The 26,253-nt window shown below is 40.4% G+C and overlaps 1 protein-coding gene across 1 annotated transcript in view; it reads right to left on the bottom strand.

The window, feature by feature from the left end:
- BRWD1 (bromodomain and WD repeat domain containing 1) overlaps nucleotides 1-26,253 on the bottom strand; it is a 122,439-nt gene that overhangs the window by 82,653 nt on the left and 13,533 nt on the right. The window contains exons 5-9 of the mRNA XM_042956021.1: nucleotides 15,891-16,041; nucleotides 13,735-13,833; nucleotides 13,215-13,375; nucleotides 11,889-12,110; nucleotides 49-149 (exon numbers count right to left, since the gene is read on the bottom strand). Coding sequence (XP_042811955.1) covers nucleotides 49-149; nucleotides 11,889-12,110; nucleotides 13,215-13,375; nucleotides 13,735-13,833; nucleotides 15,891-16,041 — 734 coding nt within the window. The remainder of the gene's footprint in view (nucleotides 1-48; nucleotides 150-11,888; nucleotides 12,111-13,214; nucleotides 13,376-13,734; nucleotides 13,834-15,890; nucleotides 16,042-26,253) is intronic.

Genomic DNA, 26,253 nt, shown 5'->3' with positions numbered 1-26,253 from the left:
AAAAAAAAAGTTGAACAGAAAACTTATTACACTATTAGAGCCACCTACCTGAATTTCAGGGATTCTAAATCCCACTGCCAGAAACAAACTGTCCCATCAGCACCAGTAGAGACCATGTATCTTTGGGAGCCTTTGGCCATTGGGCTAAACTGAAAAAAAACAACACATACAATTCAGTTTCCTAAGTGCCTACTAAAGTCATAGTTTAATGGTTTTTCAAAGTTAATTTCAACTCACAAATTTAAGTAAAACATAACCATTGCAAAATACAGGTGACAGTAGAGTGAAAAATCATAACCTACAAAAATAAGGTCTATCTCTCATTTGTAAATGTCATGCAATCTCAATAAAAGATTACTGTCAAAACTAACAAACAAGAATAAAGAGAAAAACTTTTGCAAAGAGAAAGTGAAGAGCGTGAAGAGTTGGTCCTACCAATATGAAAGCTTATCACAAAGCCTCAATAATTAAAACTATGGGGTATGGTAGGTACAGGGTCAGAATGACCAATGGAAAAAGAAATTATCAACTCCAAAATGGCCCTTAATAGAAGAGTTAAGATAAAGGGTTGTCTCAAAACAGTTGGGGAAACGATGGATCAAAGCATAAATGATTTACCAATCGTAGAGCAATCTGGAAGCTATTCTTCAGACTATAGACCAGGATAAATTCCAAGTGGATCAATTATCCAAATATTTAAAAAACAAAACTATGAAAGTATTCTAAGGAAACACAACAATTATACTGGTAACTTCAGAACTGGGCGTTCAACTGTGCCACACAAACAAGCTAGATAACGTAAGATCAATTTGGACCAGAGACATCCAATAAGGCTTAAAAGATGGAAAGGAAGGTACGAAGAAAACAAGAAAAACACACCAGGCAAAAGAATATGAACCAAAGTACAAAAGTGAGAGGGACTATGGTATACGACAGCAACGGAAATATCTATAGGACTACTGTGTTCGTTTGTGGAAGTGGTGGGGAAATGGGTTAAATGGTAGAGAATCTGGACCCAGTAAGAGCAAGAGGTAAATGCTGTTCTCAAGTAAAATGCAAAAATTTATCAGACAACAGTGTACAGTATTTACTGAAAGGAAACAGATAAGACAAACCACCAAGAATCAACCCAGTTAAATCCAAGAACCTTCACTGCAAGGAAGTAGTCCCTTCCTTCCCCCCAGGGTCGGGGAGGAGAGCCATGCAGAAGGAAACACACCTGCTGACTCACCAGGCATTCAACACAAAGGAGCTTAGCAAACAAAGTAGACATTAACAGGAAAGAAGAGTTGAGAAGCAATTTTTCTAGGTTATTCACATAATTATTCATCATTATAACATCCCAGAGAGATACGGTTTATTATGTTTTATGATTTTTCCCCAGATTATACACTTTATAAGGGAGGTAGGATTTGAATCTAAGACTTCTTCAAAGAAGCTTTTTCCAAGTTCCTTCTCTTCAAGTATAGAAAAGGAAGGGTTTTTTAAAATGTTGAAAGTGATCATTTACATCTAAGCAGGTATGTTCCAGAAGGCAGACTAAAACTGAGTTTTGGGGAATATCTCATTAAAAGTAATAACTAGGGGCGCCTGGGTGGCTCAGTTGGTCGAACACCCGACTTCAGCTCAGGTCATGATCTCGCGGTCTGTGAGTTCGAGCCCCGCGTCAGGCTCTGTGCTGACAACTCAGAGCCTGGAGCCTGCTTCGGAGTCTGTGTCTCCATCTCTCTCTACTTCCCCCCTGCTCATTCTCTGCCTCTCTCTCTGTCAAAAATAAATAAACTTTAAAATAAGTAAGTAAATAAATAAATAAATAAATAAATATAAAAGTAATAACTAAAGGTATATTAACAGCTGAATATTCTTATAATTAAAATTAAAACGTCACAGTAAAATTTGTAACTTTGCATAGGGTATTTTAAGAATTCCAAACCCGAATGTCTACAGAAAAGTAACTGCACCTGAAGTCTCCTATGTTCTAACTAAATCAAAGTCTTAGGTACACAAGTGGTGTTGCTGTCTAGTTCATCTCACTGACAACTCTGTCCCTAGCTTGACACAATACCGTCCTCTCTGTAACACTTCAAAAAATATTTTTAAATACCTAGCATGGCAAAAGTTGCCAGGTTTGTTTGGGTTAGGTTGGAGGCGGGGGCTATTTGCGCTTATCTTCTCTCCTAAATGAACTTGATGGCACGCTAAATTCCATTAAAACAAAGCAACTGGGATTTCAAATATAAACACACTAACCTTATACCATGATCTGGAGAGATATGACATCTTTACAGCACTGAATCTTCTGATTCAGGAGTATACTGTACTAGACATTTTCACTAAAACAGACTATTCCCTCGCCACCCAATGCCAAGGCTGTCGTTATTTTTTAAGACCTCTCTTCATGAAGAGTTTTCTAATTTCCTGGTAAAGTTTACTCCTATGTGTATGAAGGCTTTTGTTGCTATTGTGATTTATGTTCTTCTGTTATATTTGCTAATTAGTTATTGATGGTTTATAGCCAAGTTTTGGTTTTAGGACATAGGTTCTGTATTTATCTGGTTTACTAAGTTCTCAACAATTCTGTAAGTTTTAACAGAATTCACCAGCGAGTCCTCTCAGCTTTGGAGTTTTCTTTTTACGAGATTTTTTTTAATGCCCAACAGGCATATTTTTAACCTTTCAAGCTTTCCCTTTTCTAAGAGCAACATTCCTCAAATACAATATACTGACAGCCATGTTTCATTAATCATCCTCAAAGCTACTCATCAATGACCATAATATGTACCTCTGGATATTGAAAATAAGAGTCTCATTTTTCCAAGGAAAATCCTTATGCATAAAGGAAACATAAGAAGTATGATTTCTCAAAGTCCCTGGCAGCTTTATGACTCTGTACTACAATCTCGCGTAGCTACTTCCAAAGTCAAAATTGGTTTCCTGAAATCTACACATTTTTTTTAAATAAAGTCTATTATTTATTTTGAGAGAGAGAGAGAGAACAGGGGGAAGGGCAGAGAGAAAGGCAGAGAGAGAGAGAATCCCCAGCAGGCTCTGCACTGTCATCGCAGAGCCCAAGGCAGGGCTCGAACTCACGAACCACGAGATCATGACCCAAGCCAAAAATCAAGAATCCGACACTGAACCAACTGAGCCACCGAGGAGCCCCCAAATCTACAAATTCTGAGTATTCAGTATATAACATATGCCTGGAACACAGCTTCTACAACTTGTCTGGTGGCAAAGTTTAATGTATGCTGGGCCTCTATGTTCCTTTTATTTTTTTTTAATTTTTTTTTAATGTTTATTTTTGAAGGAAAGAGAGTGATTGAGTGAGTGAGTAGGGGGGGTGGGGAGGGGCAGAGAGAGAGGGAGACACAGAATCTGAAGCAGGCTCCCCCGGCTCTGAGCTGTCAGCACAGAGCCCGACACGGGACTCGAACTCACAAACCGCTAATTCATGACCTGAGCCGAAGTCGGACGCTTAACCGACTGAGCCACCCAGGCGCCCCTATGTTACTTTTAAAGAATGCATTCGTCAAAGGTAGCTAGTGACCCTTATTAAAATACTGCCAAAAATGCAAATCTTTCCTGTGTGTTTATTACATGTGCATTTTAGACAGATTTATGGAAAGGGGGAATTTGCACAACATAAAACTCACCATTTGAGCCATTTTAAAATGTGTAACTCAGCAGCACTTACTACCTTCACATGCAGTGCAGCCATTACCACTATCTGGTCCCAGAGCTATCATTTTGTAAGACAAATTGTAACCTGTCAAAGCATTTTCAGTGGATTCTCTTGGTATAGCGTACATGTAGTATGGTGCCATACTTGTCTCTTGCTCTAAGTGGATAGACGTGAACCATGTGAACCTGAATCATGACACTACAGCCCAAGATCCTCAGCATGAGTCTCCTAAGAATATTGAATCTCTAATCCTTAAATGCAACAAATGTGTCAACACTCAAGAAATTTACTATCAACATAATACTGTTATGTAATATAGAATTCATACTGAAATTTCTCCTCATTTCTCAAAACTGCTTTATAGATTTTCTTGACTCCTAGAGCCAGGATCCAAATCAAGGCTCACATATCACATTTATACTTGTACTATTTTCTTAGTTTCCTTGTAACTTTATTTACTTATTGACTTAGCCTTTGTTGAAACTAAATGTTTGAAGGATATGGATTTACTTCACAGACTGTTTCTTAATTTGAATTTGATTACTTCCTCATGAGATTCAGGTTAAACTTTTTTTTTAACAGAAATACTAACAGGAAAATAAGGAAATTTCACTGTAGAGTCAATGCATTTATAGTTACAGGTCTATTCAGATTTTCTTCTTCTCTGTGCCAGTCTTCATAAGTGTTTTTCTGAGTATTTACCTGTTGCATCTTTATTTTCAAATTTCTCATATGGTCATTTAAGATATCCTCTTTTTAATGTCTGAAGAGTCTATAGAGATGCCCCCTTAAAGCTGATAATGGTTACTTGTGACGTTTTTTTTCTTCCTTCCTCAATCTTATACCAACATTTTCAGTCTTTCAAAGAACTTTTGGCTTTGCTGATCCTGTTATGCTTATGTTTTCTATCCTTAATTTTTGTACTTATCTCCCTAACTCATCCTCTATGGTTTCCTGTTATTTTTCTAACTTCCTGAGAAATACAGTGGATCACTGAATTTCACCTTTTTAAAATATATGCACTGAGAGTTATAAATTTCCCTTTCTGCACAGCTTCAGCTGTGTATTAGTAATCCAATGCCATGTAACAAATTACCCCAAAACGTAGCTACCAAAATCAATATATATTATCTCCCAGTCTCTTAAGGGTCAAGAATTCAGAGAAGCTTAGCTAGGTGGTTCCAGCTCAGGGTCTCACGAGGCTGCAGGAGATGTCCGACCAGCTTCCGAAAGGGCAGACTCCCTTGCCTCTGGCAGGAGACTTCAGGTGTTTGCCATGAAGACCTGTCCTTAAGGTTGTGAGTATCCTATCCAAACGACAGCTGACCTCCCTCAAGATAAGTGAGTCAAGAGAGTAAGGTCAACCCAGGGCGCCTGGGTGGCTCAGTCGGTTAAGCATCCAACTCTTGATTTCAGCTCAGGTCATGATCCCATGGTTGTGAGCTCGAGCCTCACGTCAGGTTCTGTGCTGAGTGCAGAGCCTGCTTGGGAGTCTCTCTCTCCCCTTCTCTCTCTGCCCCTCCCCTGCTCACACTCTTCCAGTCTCTCTCAAAATAAATAAACTTAAAAAAAAGAAAAAAGACATGTCCACGCTATTCGACATGGGGACTTATCGAGGGGCATGAGTCCAGGGAGGCAAAAATCACCAAGCACCATCTTGGTGGCTGGCTATCGAATTCTACATTCCATGATAGATAAGAACCTAATATTTTCATTAATAATTAGTTAAGTATTCCCAAATTCTTATTGTGGTTTCTCCTTTGACACATGGGTTATTTAAAAGTATATTGCTTGGGGCACCTGGGTGGGTGAGTCGGGTAAACATCTGACTTTGGCTCAGGTCATGATCTCACGGTTTGTGGGTTCGAGCCCACATCAGGCTCTCTGCTGACAGCTCAGAGCCTGGATCCTGCTTCAGATTCTGTGTCTCCCTCTCTCTCTCTGCCCCTCCCCGACTCATGCTCTGTCTCTCTCTCTCTCTCTCTCTCAAAAATAAACATTAAAAAATTTTTTTAAATAAAATAAAAGAATATTGCTTAATGTGAGGATTACTCTGCTATTAATTCTAGCTGTTAATAACTTCAGGCTTAATTTCACTACTGTCAGAGAATATATACTTAGGATGATTTCAGTATTTTCAAATTTGCTGAGAACTTGCTTAAAGGGTCAGAATGCGGACAGTAGTTATACAATAAACACCCCACTTACAGTTGTAAAGAAATGATGCTGATATTATACACAATGTTTCGATGTGGCATCCAAGTCATTATTTATGTTGTTCAAAGCTGTGTTTCTTTTTTTATAATTTTTTAAATGTTTATTTGTTTTTGAGAGAGAGAGAGAGAGACATAGTACAAGCAGGGGAGGGACAGAGAGAGAGGGAGACACAGAATCCAAAGCAGGCTCCAGGCTGTCAGCACAGAGCCTGAGGTGGGGCTCTAGCTCATCAACCTTAAGATCATGACCTGAGCCAAAGTTGGACACTCAACCAACTGAGCCACCCAGGCGCCTCTATGTTTCTTAAGAGTATAGACTCTTCATTCAATTACTGAGAGAAACAGAGATGTTTTAATCTCCCACTATGATTATGGAGATCTACTTTTCCCCATGAATTCTATTTTTGCTTTATGTATTTTAACTCCATGTTACTAAATTTAGAACTCAATCTTCTGTTTTTATCATTACAAATTGCCCGTTTACCTCTAAAAATAGTAATTTCCTTAAAGCCTATTATCTAATATTAGCATACTGTATCAGCATTCTTACAGTTAATGTTTATGAGTTTCCCATCCTTTACTTCCAGCCTCCCCTTAGCCTCATAGCGCAGGCGGGGTTTTGTTTCTTAGTTATGTCTGAAGTCTGTCTCTCACTGGAACCACCTAATGCACTTGTACGTGAAGTGCTCGTGAACACACTGCTGTCTGCTGACAGCCTGGTAACATTCCAGCACTTCCCGACTTTCTTTTGCCCTCCTTTCTTGCCCTTTTTTTATTACTATTATTCCATATTTCCCCCCTATTGCTTGTTCTACACCCTCTTACATTTCTTTTGCTATTTTAGAGATTACTAAATCCACCTTCATCTTATTAAGTCTTATGTAAACTTGTATTTTTCACTTCTCGACGCAAAGATGTCAGAATACTACAGGTACCTCCTGCTGACATACAAGCCCTATTACTATTATTTGCTAGTTCGGCTGTCTCTGTATTTTTAAATTTTTTTAAATGTTTATTCATTTTTGAGAGAGAGAGAGCACGTGCGCGCGAGAGTGCGCGCACAAGCAGGGGAAGGGCAGAGAGAGAGAGACAGAATCCGAAGCAGGCTCCAGGCTCTGAGCTGTCAGCACAGAGCCCAATGCGGGGCTCGAACCCACGAACTTTGAGATCATGACCTGAGCTCAAGTTGGACGCCCAACCGACTGAGCCACCCAGGCGCCCCAAATGTTTCTAGATTTTTAAACCCATAAACCCTTAAACCCATATACCTGTTGTATATAGTTGGTGCTTTCTTCCATTTGTCCGCACTTTTTTTTTTTAAAACTCTTCATTCATCCTTGCATCTCCAAGCCTAGGATCACATTTCCCTCTCAGCCTAAAGAAGACTATTTAGAAATCCCCTGTTCCACTGCTGGGAGACTTCTGAAACTGTGTTTAGAGAGCTTCAGTGACAGATTTGATGGGTTCAGAACGCTTGATAGATAGTCACTGTCAATTACCACTTTATTAATTTTAAATAAACCCAAATATAAGATTATTTTTATGTCTTTATTTCATTAAAGCTCTCCACCCAATGTGGGGCTTGAACGCACGACCCCGAGACGAAGTTGCACACTCTACCAACAGAGCCAGCTTGGCACCCCAACAGCACTTCAGAAAGATCACTTCTTGAGGCACCTGGATGGCTCAGTCGGTTAAGCATCTGATTTCGGCTCAGGTCGTGATCCTGCGGTTTGTGTGTTTGAGCCCCACGTTGGGCTCTGTGCTGACAGCTCAGAGCCCGGAGCCTGCTTCACACTGTGTCTCCCTCTCTCTCTGCACCCCCCTGCTCACGTTCTCTCAAAAATGAATAAACATTAAAAAAAAAAAAAAAAAATAGAGCACTTCTTTGGGGTCACCAGAATAGCTCAGTCGGTTGAGCATCCAACTCTTGGTTTCAGCTCAGGTCATGATCCCAGGGTCACGGGATCGAGCCCTGCATCAGGCTCCAGTGCTGAGCACGGAGCCTGCCTGGGATTCCCTCTCTCCCCCCACTGCCACTGGTGTGTTCTCTACCTAAGATAAAAAAAAATAATAATAAAAAATAATAAAGAGCATTTTTTTTTTTGTCTATCAACTCCCACTGTTCTACTGAGAAGCTAATCATCAGCCTTACTGCTTATTTTTCCTTTTGGTTACCTTAAGATTTCTCTTTGGCTTTAAAAGGTTTATTGTGATGAAAGGGCACCTGGGTGGCTCAGCTGGTTAAGCGAACGACCCTTGGTTTCAGTTCAGGTCATGATCACATGGTTCGTGACTTCGAGCCCCACGGGGTTCCGCACAGACAGTGCAGAGCCTGCTTGGAATTCTGTCTCTCTCCCTCTCTCTCCGCCCTTCCCCTGCTTGCGCTCTCTCTCTCTCTCCCTCAAAAAATAAACTCAGTTAATTAATTAATTAAACCAAACACAAGTTTGCTGGCCACGTTCACTAGCTGCAGTTTTCCGTATGTTTCTTCTGCTCAGGGTCCTTAGTGCTTCTTCAATCCGTGGCTCTATTTCTTCAGCGCATTTTGCAAACTTCGCAGCTCTTATCGCTTCAAGTGCAGCTCTGCTCCACTCTCTCTCGTCCTCTTGTTCAGGAATTCCAAGTACACATGGAATTTCCAGTTGCTGTAATTTTTTTCTATTCTAATTAGTTGCAAACGCAGCTACACATAAATTGTGTAGGGATTTCCAAAATATTTCCTCTCCAATCTTACCAGTGTGTCAAATACTCTACTAGGCTTTTCAGGCACCCCCAGTGGAATCGGCGAATGCCTTACAACTCAAGGCTCCTCTGTCTGCCCTTTCCTTACCTACCATATCTTGACGTTCTAAGCTCTTATTAGTGCCTCACGTATTTCTTCACGAAAGCCACGGGCACCTGGGTGGCCCATTCTGTTGAGTATCCAACTCTTCATTTCAGCTCAGGTCATGATCCCAGGGTTGTGAGACCGAGGCTTGCTTTGGGCCGGGCATGGAACCCACTTAAGATTCTCTCATTCTCCCTCTGCCACGCTTTCCTGCTCACACACTCTCGCTCCCAAATAAAATAATTTTTAAAATAAAAATAAACAGGGGCGCCTGGGTGGCTCAGTTGGTCAGGTGTCCAACTTAAGCTCAGGTCATGATCTCATGGTTTGTGACTTCGAGCCCCGCGTCAGGCTCTGTGCTGACAGCTCAGAGCCTGGAGCCTGCTTCGGATTCTGCGTCTCCCTCTCCTTCTGCCCCTCCCCTGCTCACACTCTGACTCTGTCTTTCAGTAATAAATAAACGTTAAAAAAATTTTTTTTTTAATAAAAATAAGTAAATAAGTAAAAGAATGCTAATCCAAACGAGCTATACATTATGTCTTTTCACTCCTGCGGAATGTTCATTTACTGTTCTTTCAGACAGACGAAAGGTTCTACCTCTGGTTCTACTAATCTTAATGTTTTTGAGAATGTAAGTTATATCCAACGACACTACATGATGCTACCCTTAAGCGTGTACACCAAAATACTGACAGTGACTACTTCTAGATGGTAAGATCATGGAGGCTTATTTTCTTATGTGCTCATTTTTCTGCAAACGATAGGACTTGTATACATTTTCAATACAAATTGGAAGAAAAAAACCTTTACTAAAATTAAAAATGTTTTCTATATGCCAGTAACAACAGAGCAAAGAACATGAAAAAGATTAATAACTAAAACTGTGTACCTGTTTGACTGTGAACTTTGGTAACCACTGGCAAGCACAGATGACCTCTGATGTATAAAAGCTTACTACCACCCAGACTTCTCAGGTATATTCAGTAGGTGATAACCACACGTGGCCCCATTACCAAAGAATGGGCCTCAGGAAAGACCAGAGCTCCACTTTCACAGTGCGGGACTCCATAATGGTTTTAGGACAGACACGAGCACAGAGTACTAGAAGTTTTCTCATTTGCTGCTATACTGCTTATAAATTCATATGAAATAACAAAACATTAACTGTGAAACACAGTCTTCTAGAAAACAATTACACTCCTTGCCTTAAAATAAATAGGTCCACCAAAATCTCGCTTAAATTTTCAAAATATAACACTATCCCGATTACGGTTGTCTTCATTCAAAAATAAGTTTCTTGTCTCTATCCTTCAAGAAAACTGACCAGAAGAGTTTAGGAAAAAATCTCTCTTGTCACAAGACTTCACACCAAATCTCTTTGGAGACCACTTAGCACAGAGCCTGGGTGAATTCATACCTGAAAACGGAACCACTCCCCCAGTTTTATCCAAATTCAAATCAGAAGCACCCATGTACCTTAAAAGGCCTCACAAGTCATTATCTCCTAACAAAATGTGATTTTCGAAATAATGATCCAAATGCACCATTTTCAGTTCCGAATGAACTAATGGAGCTAAGGCAGTATCGTCGATGGCTACTACAGAGAGACTCCCAGACATTTCACGCCTAGAAGAGCGTACACCTCAAGGTGATCAAGGCTTTGGATCAATGATCCTGAAAGTGTAGCCGGAGGAGGAGGAGGAGGAGGAGGAGGAGGAGGAGGAGGAGGAGGAGGAGGAGGAGAACCTGGGAACTTATTAGGAATGCCAATTCTCAGGCTCCACCTCCACCATTTCAGTCAGGATCTCTGGCGGTGAGGCCTAGCGATCTGTGCTTGAAACAAGGCCTCCACGTGATCCAGGCCTACATTAAACAGAATTACTGCTCTGGATCCAACATCCAAGTTACAGGAAATACAGGGACATACTGAGCTGCTCTACAAGGATACAAGCAGTAACAGCCAAACTGTGGGAACCCAACTCTTTCAACAGAGACACTTACTGTAAAGGGTTTTAAAAGTTGGGCAAGGGAATGCAATTTGTTTTAAGCTTCTTTTTATCGACAGTAACCGATTGTAAGGTACAGGTTTTGTCCGGTTGCTCAAAGTAACTCTATTTATGAGACAAATGGAAATCTGAACATGAAAAAAGGAAGTATGATGATAATGTTTTGGTTGCTTTTTTTTCTAACATTTATTTATTTTTGAGACAGAGAGAGAGAGGGAGAGAAAGCAAGCATGAGTGCAGGAGGAGCAGAGAGAGAGAGAGGGAGACACAGACTCTGAAGCAGGCTCCAGGCTCTGAGCTGTCAGCACAGAGCCCAACACGGGGCTCGAACTCACGAACCACGAGATCATGACCTGAGCTGAAGTCAGATGCTTAACCGACTGAGCCACCCAGACGCCCCTGGTTGTGTTTTTTAAAAAGAAATCCTCATCTTTTAGAAAGACATATTGAACTACTTACAGAAGATATGATATGAAATCTAGGATCTGCTTTAGGTACAAAGTGAAGTGGTTGGGGAACAACTAGCCATGGGCACTTAGGGATTCATATGAGTCTACTTTGTGTATGTGCAAAATTAGCTTCCACAATAAAGTGAAAAAATTGTTTAAATATACTTCAACAAATTTAATCAACTCAGCAAACTCCACAAGTTTTAAAGTAGAAAAATCAGGGTGCCCAGGTGGCTCAGTTGGTTGAGCGTCCAACTCTTGATTTCAGCTCAGGTCATGATCCTAAGGTCATGGGATCGAGCCCCACATCGGGCTCTGCAATGAGCATGGAGCCTGCTTAAGATTCTTTCTCTCTCTAATTTTGGGCCTCTCCCCCACTCACACACTCTCTCTCAAAGAATAAAAAATAAAGTAGAAAAATCATTAATGTAGCCTCAGGTTTGTAAGCGACACTCCCCCAGTTCAACAGTAAGCCTAAAAGAAGCAATACGTCATCCATCATGCCTTCCTGTAAAGCTCTAACTGCATTAGACATTACATCACCCTTCCAAGAGTCATGGAGGTATGATTAATTACATTTCTCTTGGTTACTAAAACAGATCATACAATTGCTAAGCATCTTACTATTTGTCACCTCTGAGGAGAAAGAGTTTCAAAGGAAAAGGAGATCATATACATATATGCACACTGAACCTAGTTTACCTGTAAAGATGTGATTGACCCCGTGTGTCCTTGGAGCACAGCGACCGGGGCACAAGTTCTCAAGCACCACACTCTGATGATCTTATCACAGCTCCCTGCAGCGATCATCGTATTCTCATAGTTGACCGCCATATCTGAAATTTCTGCAGAATGACCTCTTAATGTGGATAATAGGCGGCCATTGTGTGTTGACCAAATCTTCACCAAACAATCATCTGAACCCTAAGAAAAAACATACCCCAAAATAAATGTTAACACAGCAAGTCCTTTACAGCAGTTTTAAAAATACCATTTATATGTCACTTAAATTAAGTATCTATAACTCCTCTTTCCAACTGTAGAATACTCTATAAATTATGAATCTTACAGTCAGAACACTTACGGAACAATAGTTCTTTTCTTCTTCAAATCACATCTACATAAAGATACTGTGAAGTTTTCATTTCTGTGGACCAGACCACATTATAAATACTATTTTCCCAAAATTCCCTGCCAAATAATGAGTCCAACCAAAAGTTCACCACTCACATATTTCACTTAACAATGGTTAAATGTCAGTTTAGCTCACATCAAGCTAAATAATTTGATACACGTTAGGACAGATATACGGATCACAGGCTGACTGGAAATTCCAAAAACAACTAAAAAATAATGGGACTAGCACCCTCATTCTAAATAACCAGACAACAGAGTCTCAAATCTGTAGCACCAGCCAACACCCATCTAACTCAGCCCACTTTTGAGTCTCTACTCTGAATCTCGCAACTGAAAAAGGAAACTTAAATTTGTGACCCCTTATAATTTTCCCTTAAAATATTAAAACGGTACATTAAATTACAAATATTTATGTATAGTTTTATAATAATTGTAAAATAATCTTGCAGTGTTCAAGTAATCAATTTCTCTGTATCAATGAGTAATCGATGTGAGTATGAATCACCTGTAGAGATTTAGATTTTTATGGAAGTTTTTTGGTTTGTTCTGGTTATTAGACATACTCGAAACATCATTAGCAGGTCTAGAATAGGCTGGACGGGGAAGTATTAGGCGTGTATATTTTTAAGATCCTTGACAATCAGGCCCATGAACCACAGCTCTACATCAATGTCTCACCAACACCTTAAAGGCCTAGCTACCTGCATCTGAGTCACTTGGGCTACTTAATAAAAATGCAAATTCATGGGCCCCGCATCAGACCCATGGAGTCAAAATCCCTGAGAATAGGAAGCATAGAACCTACATGTTTTAGAAGATTGCCTAGATGATTCTAGCCCACACGCAAGTGCTCCAGATTGATACCAAATTGAGTTTAAAACATTAACTCACTGTAAAGATTCTATGTCCTGTCCTATCAAATGCTACACAGTAAACAGCAGACAGATGTCCGAGAATCCTTCTGTGCATTTTGATGTGCTGATACATGGTTCCTGGAAATGCTGTGCTAAAAGTGGAACACCCTGTGAGTTGTTTTCCTCGATGTATCTCCACTAGGAAATAAAAACAATGAAAATGGTTAAGGAAGAGCCAATATGTAAAAAAACGAAAAACTCCACAACAATTTCTAGAGGTCACAGAACCTATGTTCCAGAAATCCTAAGGACACAAGTTTCTCCCCAATTCTGTTTTACTATAATCACTATTACGGGCTTATTGCAACAAGATTGTCTTTCATTAATTTTTATTGCGTTTAGGAATAACTTCAGGAAAACCAATTTGGAAACTGGTACTCATCACTACTGAAACACTACTACCAGTATTTCCTTTTAAATTTTAATAGAGCAGTTACAAAACTGGTCAAGAAAGTAAAAAGACTGTTTCACTCATCTGAAAAGGCAAGCTCACTCACCAAGACTTGGTGGGGAACCATAATTCACCGGCATTTCGGGAGGTCTTCCTCTGTGAAGAGCAGCAAAGGCAGAGCCCTTCCAAACTGTGTGCCTGCAGTCTTTAAAACGAATTTTAGATACACATAAAATCTTGAAAGTTAACCCCAAGAAAGATTTTATAGAATACTTACGTATATTGTAATAAACTGTTTATTCAAAGTTGTACCAACTAATATACTTTAACAGAAAAGCCCTAGAGGTTTATTAGACTATTTCTGAAGGGGAAAAAAAATGAAGACATCTCAGATACAACAACAACAACTAACATCAGCGTAGCACTTTACAATTTACAAAGTGCGTTCCACGTACATGATCTCATCGAATCCTCACAACAACCCTGTGAGGTAGGTATGATCGCCAATGTACAAGTGAGGTAACTGAGGCTCAAAGGTTCCAGGACCTTGAAAGAGATCCGCTGCAAGTGGTTAAGTCTACATGGACCATACAACCAGATCACTGGACTTCCGAGTCCTATTCAATGCCAAGTAAGTTTTTATTTTGCCATGCAGAATCATACCACACGGTATTAGTGATACGAGATCTTAATCACAACTGATCCAACTTTCCAAAAAATGGAAATTTTTGTAAGAAAAATTTGATCTATATGAAAATCCTTAAAACGTTAACGGAGTTTTAAAATTAATTTTGGCCAATATTACCATGACTTTAATCTCCCTAGGAAATACGGACAAAATCAAATGCCTTTCCTCTTGTTTTGGGATCATGGATAATCCTTTACACAAGAGCACGCATGTAGGATCTGGGAGTCTGAACACTCATTCTCAAGTCCCGTCCCTCTTTGACCTATCGGCAAATACATACGAAGAAACATCATCTGCCCCCCCTAGAGGAGAGAGCAGCAGAGCACAGATTACGCTGGGCCAGAAATCAGCTTCTTCACAAGTGGAAGAGGAAGGGAAGGAAGGCATCACAGAAACCTCTACTGAGCCTCGGGTGCCCCAACCTAACACGCATGTTACGTTTTACATGAATGGATTCATCGCCACCATCATGACCAAAGAGCGGTTACAAGGCATCCTCTCGTGACACTAGTACAAAACAGAGAGATACGGACCCTACCCTAGGGCAGCTGGCTCAAGTCTCTTCTAAGGTCTGCCGGTTCTAAAGCAGTGCTCATCACAAAACAACACGGAGCTTGACACAAGTAAAGAAAACAGAGGGAAACAGGCCATTCGGGGCAACTACTACATAACAGCCTAAAATAGAATAATTACAAGGTGAATAGGAACACAGAGAAGGGAGAGTAAGAACAGTTTCCTGAGCCAAGCCACAGTGTGGCAGGGCCACAGAGCACTAAGAAATGACTAAGGGTGACAAAGCGGTCTGGCATGGAACCAAGAAGGAGGGTTGTTCTTTCTCAGTCAAGCTTTGTACTGGTGGCACACCTAAGAGGTGGCATCACATCAGCAACAGATCTTAAAGATAATCACGGGGGACGAACTGGACGGATGCTCAGGATCCGAAGAGCCAACATTCTTGCCCATCAGCAGTTAGGCCACGTTGTATACATAGATCATATCACATACATGTACTTAGTCTAAGTGATTTATACCAAGCTAACAGGAGAAGAACAACAATTCCAAACATTTTGCTACCACATAACTTTGCAAAAAAATTAAATTGGTGAAAAAAGAACCATGCAATTGTACATTTTTGGTGCTTGTTTTCAAACTGCTCCCAAATTTAGAAAATCACTTCCCCTTATAACAAAGGGCTTTCGGAATCTAAATACCAAATAAAATACTTCTAGCATTTAAAGAGTTTATTAGACACATACAATTACATTCAGTAAAGTTATAAGTGAGCTACAAAATAGAAAATTAAGAACTCACATCAAGAAAACCTCAAACACATCTCAGAATAAATTCAAGCTTTTTCGCTTAACATCTACACCTTTGTCATTTTTTTTTAATGCAGAAGGACCCATTAAACACTTACGTAGTAAAATTCAATGTCTATGCTAAATGCAGAGAATTTTATAGTCCACAGCATGGTTTATAGTTACATATCGCCTTTCTTCCACAATGCTTACATTACTTCACAATTATAATTATCATTAAGCTACAAAGCAGAACACTTCTTCAAATTAAGGTACCTTTTGCTGTACGTAGCAAAGACTGCCTTCCTGCACCAAGTAAAGAAGTGACTCTTGAAATACTGGGTGGAATTTCTTTATCCAACATGGGACCAATGCGCTGGCAGATTTGCAACAGATGATCAGGAGCCACATGCTTATTGGACAAGACCTAATTGGAGAGCAAGTTTTTTAAACATTATTTACAATAGCATCAAAAAACATTAAACAGCCAGGGGTAAGTGTGACAAAACATGTGAGTAACATGTACAACGAAAACTATAAATCACTGCTGAGAGACATTAAAGAGCAAACTCATCTGTAGGTTCAAAGCCATCCCAATCAAAATCCATGCAGGCTGTCTTGTAGAAACTGATTAATTTTATTCTAAAATTCACATTCAAATGTAAGGCGCCTACAAAAGCCAAAGCAGCTTTAAAAAAATACAAAGTTGAGTTATGAAAATAATATCTGACTTCAGGAATCGTTACATAAGGACAACTGATTTTTGACAAAAGCACAAAGGAGAAAAGATCATCTTCTCAACAAATGGTGCTGGAACCACTGGATATCCATTTGCCAAAAAGGTTTCTCTTTTAATTAACTTTGATCCATACATCACACCATAAACAAAAACTATCTTAAGACAGATCACGTACCTAAATGTATAATCTAAAACTGCAGAACTTATCACAGAAAACCCTGGAGAAAATCATGACCTGAGGTTGGTTAGACAAAGATTTCTCATATGACAACAGTCGTACAATCCACACAGCAACCAGCCCATACACTAGACCTCATCAAAATTAACAGCTTCCATTTTCATCAAAAGAGCGGGAATACAACAACCCACAGACTGAAGGAAAATGTTTGCAAAGCATATTATCTGATAAACGACTTGCATCTAGAATCTAAAAAAACTCTCAACACTCAATTATAAAAAAAAAAACAAAACTAACTTTTAAAAACAGGAGAAAGATTTACACAGACCATCAAACACACACACACACACACACTCTAAAGATGCGCAGCACCATTCATTGGTAACAAATTGAAACCATAATGAGATATTACTACACACCTGTTAGAACAGCTAAAATCAAAAGGACCAGACCAAGATTGGCAAGAACGTGGAGAAACTGCTGGTGGGAACGTACAATAGCACAACCACTTTGGAAAACAGTTGGCCACTCTTCCCATAGGCAGCCTGGGGTGATCTTTGAAAATGGTTCGCTATTCACTTGACCCAGGAAACCCTACATAATCACACAAATCAAGAGGCTCAAATCCCTGTGTTCACTTCAAGGACCCAGGGGAAACTGCCCAGGCCATCGAGGGTATGCGTATGCAAAGGACACCACCTTAGAGAAGCAATGTGTGCCCTTCCATCACTGCCACGGTAGAGCTGATAGGTGCACCCAGGCCACACAGTGGGGCTGGACACAGAATCGGTGGTCCAAAAAGAGCGCTCAATTTTTAGTGAACATGCTTAAAAATGCGGAGTCATGCTGAACGTAAGGATGTAGATGATCCTCTGGTCATTGAGCACATCCAGGTAAACAAAGCCTGCAGGACGCAGTACAGAGCTTACAGGGCTCATGGTCAGATTAATGCATAGATGAGCTCTCCCTGCCACACTGAGACGATCCTTACTGAAAGGGCAGACTGTTCCTAAGCTGGAAGAGGAAGCTGCAAAGACGAAAAAGATAACCCAGAAGAAAATGAAGAAACAAATACAGCCTGGGAGTAAATTCTATATAAAATAAATGCAAATAAAAGTTAAAAAAAAAAAAAAAAGAGAGAGAGAGAGAGAAAGAAAACAGTTGGGCAGTTTAATAGCACATATACCTACCGTATTAACCAGCTATTCTATTCCTAGGTATTTACTCAAGAAAAAGAAAAGCACATGTTCATACTAGAAGTCTGTACGTGCACATGGCCCTGCTACATCTGGCCGCGGGAACAAAGGGCTGTTCTCTATGAACGTCTAAGAGAGTGCCTCCTGCAATTAACCGGTTCACCCATGCCTGGGATGGGCAAACGGCTACTCAAATGCTTAAACTGGCCCCCAAGTACAGCCCAGAGACAAAGCAAGAGAAGGAGAAGAGACTGTTGGTCCAGGCTGAGAAGAGAGCGATCAGGAAAGGGGATGTCCCCTCCAAGAGGCTGCCTGTCCTTCGAGCTGGGGTTAATACTGTCGCCGCCCTGGTGGAAAGCAAGAAGGCTTGGCAGGTAGCGACTGCACATGAGGTGGATCCCAGTGAGTGGGCTGTCTCCCTGCCTGCCCTGTGTCCGAAGACGGGGGTCCCTTACCGCGTTATCAAGAGGAAGGCCAGGCTGGGGTGTCTGGTCCCCAGGAAGACGGGCACCACTGTCACCTTCCCACAGGTTAATTCAGAAGAAAAAGGAGCTCTGGCTAAGCTGCTGGAAGCTATCGGGACCAATGACAATGACAGATACGATGAGACCCGCAGTCACTGGGGAGGCAACATCCCGGGTCCAAAGTCGGTGGCTCGCATCGCCAAGGTGAAAAAGGTGAAGCCTAAAAAAACTGGCCCCCAAACTGGGCTAAGTGGACACCATTATATTTTCTGTACAGAAAAGTAATTAAAAGTTCTTTAAAAAAAAAAAAAAAAAAGTTTGCACATGACTGAAACATCTTTCTTGTTAAGATCCCAAAAGTGGACACACCCAAATGGCCACTAACAGGTCACTGGATATACACGTTACGGTGCATCTGTAAAATGGAACACTATCCGGTAATAAAAAAAGAAACATATGTGACACATTAATAACACGTGATGACATGGATGAAATCTCAAAATTATGCTGAAAGAAGCCAGAAAAAGAGTACATGTTGTATGGTTTTATTTACACAAAACTCTAGAAAATGCACATTAATCTACAGTGACAGAAAACAGATCAGACGTTGCTGGGGGCAGGGAGCAAAGAAAAGCAGGAGGTATTACAGATGGGTTCTTCAGTGTCACACACATCCAAAGTCATCAACCTGAACCTTTATAAATATGTGCACTTTAAGTCAATTATACTTCAAAACAATAAAAACACAAAAGCTACCGTGTAAGTTAAACTCATGACACCTGATCTGAATGTATCTGTCCTAAACTTTAACACTGCATTAAGGTTCCTCAATCACGAGATGAGGTTTCTCAACTGTGACATCACCAACGTGTGAGCAAAGACAAAGTGCTGCTCTGGACAGTGCTTATGCACAGAACACACAGTACTCCTGGCTCCCTTCCGTCCGTGCCGACAGCATTCCCCATGCCACACAACACCGGCAACGCCCCATACATTTTCAAACTCCTGAGAAACGCTGCCCCAAAGAAAACCTGAAACATAGTTCAAGATCTCACTTCTGGTTCTTACGCATTAACTCAAATATAAAACAAGCCTGGATTCGGGGCGCCTGACAGGCTCAGCCGACAGAGCATGTGACTCTTGAGTTCAAGCCCCGCGTTGGGTGTAGAAATTACTTACAAATAAATATTTAAAAAAAAAAAGCCCAGATTCAATATAAAGTTTTTGTTCATAAGCACTAGTGACAGAAGAGGCTAAATAAAATATCTTCAACTTTTCAACAAGACTTATGTTTCCTACCTTGACAGATACCCCAAGGCAAAACCCCAAAGACCTATCAAAGCTCAGGTAGACATCAAAGTGTTTCATAATACTAATTAGCACTCTTGTGCTTCAAAGTATCAGCATGTAGAAGTTCCAAATCTATTATAATTAGCTCATCATGGGAAGGGAAAGAAAGATAGGAGGAACTAGAAGATAACTCCAACAGGGCCAAGAAAATCACAGATCTAAGAACCTGTCAGGAATGCAAATCTGAAAACAAAACCCCACCGAAGTACTCCACACTGATCAACCTAAATAATGTGTCCACGAGGCTTAAGAAAGATAAAAGGATTTGGGCAATGGCAACATGGCTTCTTATACAGTAGGCGATCACTCTAATAGTTTTAAGATTTTGACTATTCAGGTAGATAGAGAACTAACATAATTGGCTTTAAGGTTTTTTCAATATAATTTATTGTCAAATTGGTTAACATACAGCGTGTACAGTACGCTCTTGATTTTGGGGGTAGATTCCCATGGTTCATCGCTTACATACAACACCCTGTGCTCATCCCAACAAGTGCCCTCCTCAATGTCCCTCACCCATTTGCCCCTCCCCCCGAATCAACCCTCAGTTTGTTCTCTGTTATTGAAAAGTTTCTTATGGTTTGCCACCCTCCCTCCACTTGTAACTATTTTTCCCCCTTTCTTTCCTCCATGGTCTTCTGTTAAGTTTCTCAAGTTCCACATGAGTGAAAGCATTTATCTGTCCTTCTCAATTGGCTTTCAGTTTTGAGGTTACACACCCAAGCCTGTCTCCTGAGTGGACACTTGCTCTTGAAGACAAGCTGTAACACACATAGCCAAAAACAACTTCTCTAGATAGAAAAGACAGAGACAGAAAAGTTTAGACAGAGTGCTTCCCAGTGTTGGATATGATTTTATTCTATCTCTTAAATGATCTAGAAGGGAAACTTTATAGGACTAAACTCACTGCCGAATTGAAGAAGCAGTAAAACTCATCATTAAAATAACAGGAAGTTTCAACATAGGCAAGTAAACTTAGGCCAAGTCCAGGCGTTAATAGGAACATGGATTCCATGCAGCAGCTGTGATTCCCATAAAGGGATTTATAGATTCGTTACATTTCTAAGGATTCCAGCATAACTATCAAAGATGGGGGGAGGAGAGACTGTTACTCTACATTTGTATAAGACAAAGTGTTTCTGGAGAGTAATGCAGTTCTAGTCCCAAAAATAACAAACAGAAAATGGTTCTAGATTATTAAAGATATACTGACCAAATCAATATGATAGATAATGTTCCTTCATTACTTTCAAGTCCTATGCCTGAATGATAGTAACAATCTCTACCAGCAACTTCAATGAGTAAGCCAGTTATACGATGTCCTCGGAAATCAGGCCAGAACTAAGTCCCTTCCAACAGTCAAACAGCCACTCTCTGTACCATCTAATTTAGTCTCAGGAAGTTTTTCAGCCACAATCACAGGATCACTATATTACCACGACTATTACCAAATAATGCGGTGAGCATGAGCTTCTTCAAGCCCAGGGAAGCAGCTGTAAAGTGGTAGTAGAGTCTAGAGAACGTAACTGCAAAGTTATGGGAGAAAGGAGCTTTTTCTGTCAAGTTTGGGATACGGTCATGTAATGAGGATCTAGAATGAGTATTCAGTATATTTTTTTTTTACCGTTTATTTGAGAGAGAGAAGAAGAGAAACACAGAGCGTGCACACGAGTGGGGGAGGGGCAGAGAGAGAGGGAGACAGAATGTGAAGCAGAATGTGAATCTGTCAGCACAGAGCCCAGTGCGGGGTTCGATCTCATGAACAGCGAGTTCATGACCTGAGCCGAAATCAGACACTTTAACCAAGTGAGCCACCCAGGCACCCCAATATTTAATATCTTTAATATATACCTATGTGATCGCTTCTCGGCCTTTTGGCTAAGATCAAATATAACATATACCCATCTGACCTTTAGTTTTTCCCTGATCATTTTAAACTACATCTAGAAACTTACAAGGGAAAATGCCTAAGTAAACTACCACAGCACATCACAACTCCTATACAATGAACATACAACAATGAAACAAGAAGGGATACGGAGCATGGTCTTTCACAAAAAAAAATTAAAAATTGGCGTCTTCCTTAAGTAAGTCCCCTCAGCCTCTGGTTGATACAAGCTCTTGGCCTCTTTTCTAACCTTTATAAAGAAATGCAAGTTTGGGGCGCCTGGGTAGCTTAGTCGGTTAAACATCCGACTCTTGATCTCAGCTCAGGATCGTGAGTTCAAGCCCCACTGTGGGCTCCACACTACGCATGAGGCATATTTTTAAAAATAAGTGAATTTTTAAAAATTAAAAAAAAAAATGCAAGCTTAGTAGCCAATGGCAGGATAAATATTGTTATAGAAATAAGAGGGGGGGGCGCCTGGGTGGCGCAGTCGGTTAAGCGTCCGACTTCAGCCAGGTCACGATCTCGAGGTCCGTGAGTTCGAGCCCCGCGTCAGGCTCTGGGCTGATGGCTCGGAGCCTGGAGCCTGTTTCCGATTCTGTGTCTCCCTCTCTCTCTGCCCCTCCCCGTTCATGCTCTGTCTCCCTCTGTCCCAAAAATAAAAAAAAAAAAAAAAAAAAAAAAAAAAAAAAAAAAAAGAAATAAGAGGGGAGGGGCGCCTGGGTGGCTCAGTCGGTTAAGCGGCCGACTTCAGCTCAGGTCATGATCTCGCAATCTGTGACTTCGAGCCCCGCGTCGGGCTCTGTACTGACAGCTCAGAGCCTGAAGCCTGTTTCAGATTCTGTGTCTCCCTCTCTCTGACCCTCCCCTGTTCATGCTCTGTCTCTCCCTGTCTCAAAAATAAATAAATAAATAAATAAATAAATAAATAAATAAATAAATAAATAAATAAGAGGGGAAAAGAGCTTAACCCTCGGTTTATACAAAAGTACCTAGGCAGAGAAACGTTCTAATGTTAGCATGAAAATCCTTCATTCAAAAGCATTTATTCTGGGGCACCTGGCTGGCTCAGTTGGTAGAGTGTGCGACTCTTGATCTCAGGACTGTGGGTTCAAGCCCTACATTGGGTGTAGAGATTAAAAACAAAATCTTAAAAGAAAAAAAGGAAAAAAAAAGCTTTTATTTTAATTCAGAAAAGAGTTTATTAGCTTCCCAGAGCAGACCATGTTTGCTTATCCAATAGCCACTACCTCCCCAACTTCAGCAGAGCCTCGCTTTTCTAAACTCTTTCCTAACTAGGCAGCCATTGATCTAGTTCTGGCCAATGAAACAGAGAAGAAATCTTCTAGGGCAGGAGAATGTTCCTGAAAAATTCTGCTCCCTAATAAAAGAACCGGGGGGGGGGGGGGGGGGGGGGGGGGGGGGGGGGGGGGGGGGGAGGGGGGCGGGGAACCTTCTTTCCCATTATTTCTAGGATATGATGGTAACAATAAAACGAGAAGTTTGAGAAGGAAAAAACCAAACGTCAATCTGCCCTATCCAAGAGACAGAGACTATCTTTAAAGAAACCATTAAATGAAAGAAAGCGTTATGTATCTTTATGATTTAGGCCACTGCTTCTAAGGAAATGAAGTATTTCATGAGGCTGTTATCACATGCAATGCAATCACACAAATCATAACAGCATTGTCCACCAACCTGCAAATCTGAAGCAAAGTCACCTACCAGCCATCCCATAAAGTGAGACTTTCCTGGAAAATACTATTAATGCTTAAGCCAATACTAAACGAAGATATATCCTTAGTTAGCATTTCTATGCAATCTATTCATTTCATTTTCTTCTTCCCTTAGCAAAACAATGACCCCTATTTCTAGACTATAAAAGCTTTTCCAAATTATAAATTATTCAGAAGAAATCTAAGATTTTTTATATTTTTTGATTTCTGATATCCTTCTTAAATGTTTAGAAAGAGACAGAGAAAATGCACAGAGGAGGAGCAGAGAGACAGAGGGGGAGAGAGAGAATCCCAGGCAGGCCCCGTGCTGTCAGTGAAGAGTCCAATGCCAGGGGCTTAATCTCACAACCCTGAGATCATGACCTGAATAAAAATCAAGAGTCGGACCCTTAAATGACTGAGCCATCCAGGTGCACCCGACTTCTAATATTCCTTGACAGGGAGTTCAGACCATCAAATAGAGTAAGATCATCTGAAAAGAACAAAATTCAAAAAGCAAAATACTCAAGGCTTTATCCTTAAATCAACTGAGTTCTGAAAAGAAACCATTACACTTGAGATTATTCTGTTGTACCATGTGAAAATAACTAAATTTTCTAAGCAGAACATAATTAAAATAAGCCTGTGTGAAGACTAATTAAAAGTCTGGATCCTACATGGAACTTAATGAAGAGACAAATACTTCCCAAAAGCCAAACCTTTTTTTTTTTTTTAAATATTGCTTCACAAGATGTATTAAAACAAGAGGCACACTTCAAAATGTATGGATTTTAAACATGCAACAGCCTACAGAAGATATGAAATAGTAAAGTACTGATCAAGTAACAATTCCAGCCGCATGAACATAGTAAAGATCACAGATTTCAAGATTAATGCAAAACATCTTCTAATCAGACTTAGTTCATCATTTCGTTGAGAAGTCTGTCATATTCCAAACGACCAACAGAAATAAAACCTAGTCAGGGGTGCCTGGGTGGCTCAGTTGGTTAAGCGTCCGACTTTGGCTCAGGTCATGATCTCTCGGTCTGCGAGTTCGAGGCCCACGTCGGTCTCTGTGCTATTCACCTGCTTCAGATTCTGTGTCTCACTCTCTCTCTGCCCCTCCCCTGCTCACACTCTCTCTCCCTCAAATAAATAAACATTTAAAGAATTTTAATATATATATAAAATTTGACCGCTACAATAGAACTGGATATTATAGGAATAGAAAAGTCCAGATGCAAGTCAGCAAGAATGTAGTAAATGATGATGACAGCGCTCCCTGTAGAGGAAGGAGACAAGACTCAAACAGTACTTGCAAACTGACAATTTGCAAAAGGGTAGATTCATACCTCACATCAACCACGTGCTCAAATAAACTGAACATGGAGACATTACAGAGAAACTACAAACAGACTAGAAAAAGTATTGAGGAATAAATACATAACACTGCCTTTTAAAATATTAATCTTGGCATACAGAAGGGCTTTAAGGACAACCCTAAAGACAAAATAAAGATTCACAGATATAACAAAAGTAAAAATCTTAAACCTCTGGAAAAACAAAACCTCCCAGCGAAACTAAAAAGCAGCCTGCAAGCTGGGAAAGGAACCTAGAACTCAGCAGACTAAAGAATAACCTAGGGATGAAGAATTCTTACAAAATGGCTTACGACAGCAGTGGAAAAGCAAGTAAAAGATATAAAAAGGTAATTCAGAAAAGATGAATTGTCAAGTCACAAAACAAACTTCCTTCAAAAACGTCTTAAGCCTGTAACTGGTGGGTCAGAGGTCACGCAGGTTTTTAAGACGGATTGCAACCACTCTTTCCACCCGTCCTCTCTCAGGGCTCCAGATTTCCTTTCCACCCTCCAGGTCAAAGGTTACCCCATCGATAAGCGCTTTTCCTCCCCACCCACCTAAAATATCCTGCCCCCCCCTTTCCCGATCCCTAACACCTCTGTGAATCTGTATTACAGTAGCTTGTCTGCTGCTTCAGGTCAGTTTTACCCCGAGGGTGTAAAGCCCCATGAGAACAGAAGCCTTGTCCATCTCATCCACACTGGTCTCCCCGGAACTCTGACTACAGCAGGCATTCATTTACTGAACAAATGCATCAGACGTTCATGAATAAATATCACACAAAGCGGCCTTCAGCTGGACCTGCCCCTTAGGAATAGAACCTCACTGAAGTTACTTGTTCCTTCCCGACTCATCTCAAACTGGGAAATCACAATACATACAAGGTGATAGGATTGCTAAAAGGATACGAGGTTACACAGGTTAAATCTCCTAACTTTTGTGCGGTACTTGGCAAAAAAATGACTCAAACATTAGCTACTGAGGGCCGCCTAACTGGTTCAGTCAGAAGACCATTAGACTTTTGATCCTGGGGTGGTGAGTTTGAGCCTCACTGTGGGTGTAGAGCTTACATAAATAAATAAACAAAGTTAAAAAAAAAAAAAAAAGGTAAACCATTTTACTCAATGATTAAGTTTCTAGAAGTTTATGACAAGTGACAATTATGTATAAATGCAAAGACACATAGATCTTACTTTGATATTCATGGAATCACTAACAGAAAAAAAACTAGAAACCAATCAAATGTACAACAGGCAAATAGTTAGATAAAATTTTCCAGAGAAATTGAAAGAATTCACAAAATAGTATCTTTCTAAAGATCCTATTTTTGTTATAGTCTAGCATGAAGAAAAATAAACACTTCTCACTTTCATGATTTTTTTTCTCACTTTCGCATTTTCTAAATATTCTACAATAAACACTAGAAATTTTTATTTATTTATTTTTTAACGTTTATTCATCTTTGTGAGACAGAGACAGAACACGAGGGGGAAAGGGGCAGAGAGAGGGAAACACAACACAGAATCCGAAGCAGGCCCCAAGCTCCAAGCTGTCAGCACAGAGCCGGATGTGGGGCTCGAACTCACGAACTACGAGATCATGACCTGAGCCAAAGTCGGATGCTCAACCAACTGAACAACCCAGGCGCCCCAGAAATTTTTATTTAATATTAGGACAATTTTTGGTCAGATTACAGAGAAAAGACTAATGAACTAATTACATCACTTTTTAGTTATACCCCTATAGAA

Source organism: Panthera leo, chromosome C2 (assembly GCF_018350215.1).
Source record: "Panthera leo isolate Ple1 chromosome C2, P.leo_Ple1_pat1.1, whole genome shotgun sequence".
NCBI lineage: Eukaryota > Metazoa > Chordata > Mammalia > Carnivora > Felidae > Panthera > Panthera leo.
This window is presented reverse-complemented; position numbering and strand designations above follow the sequence as displayed.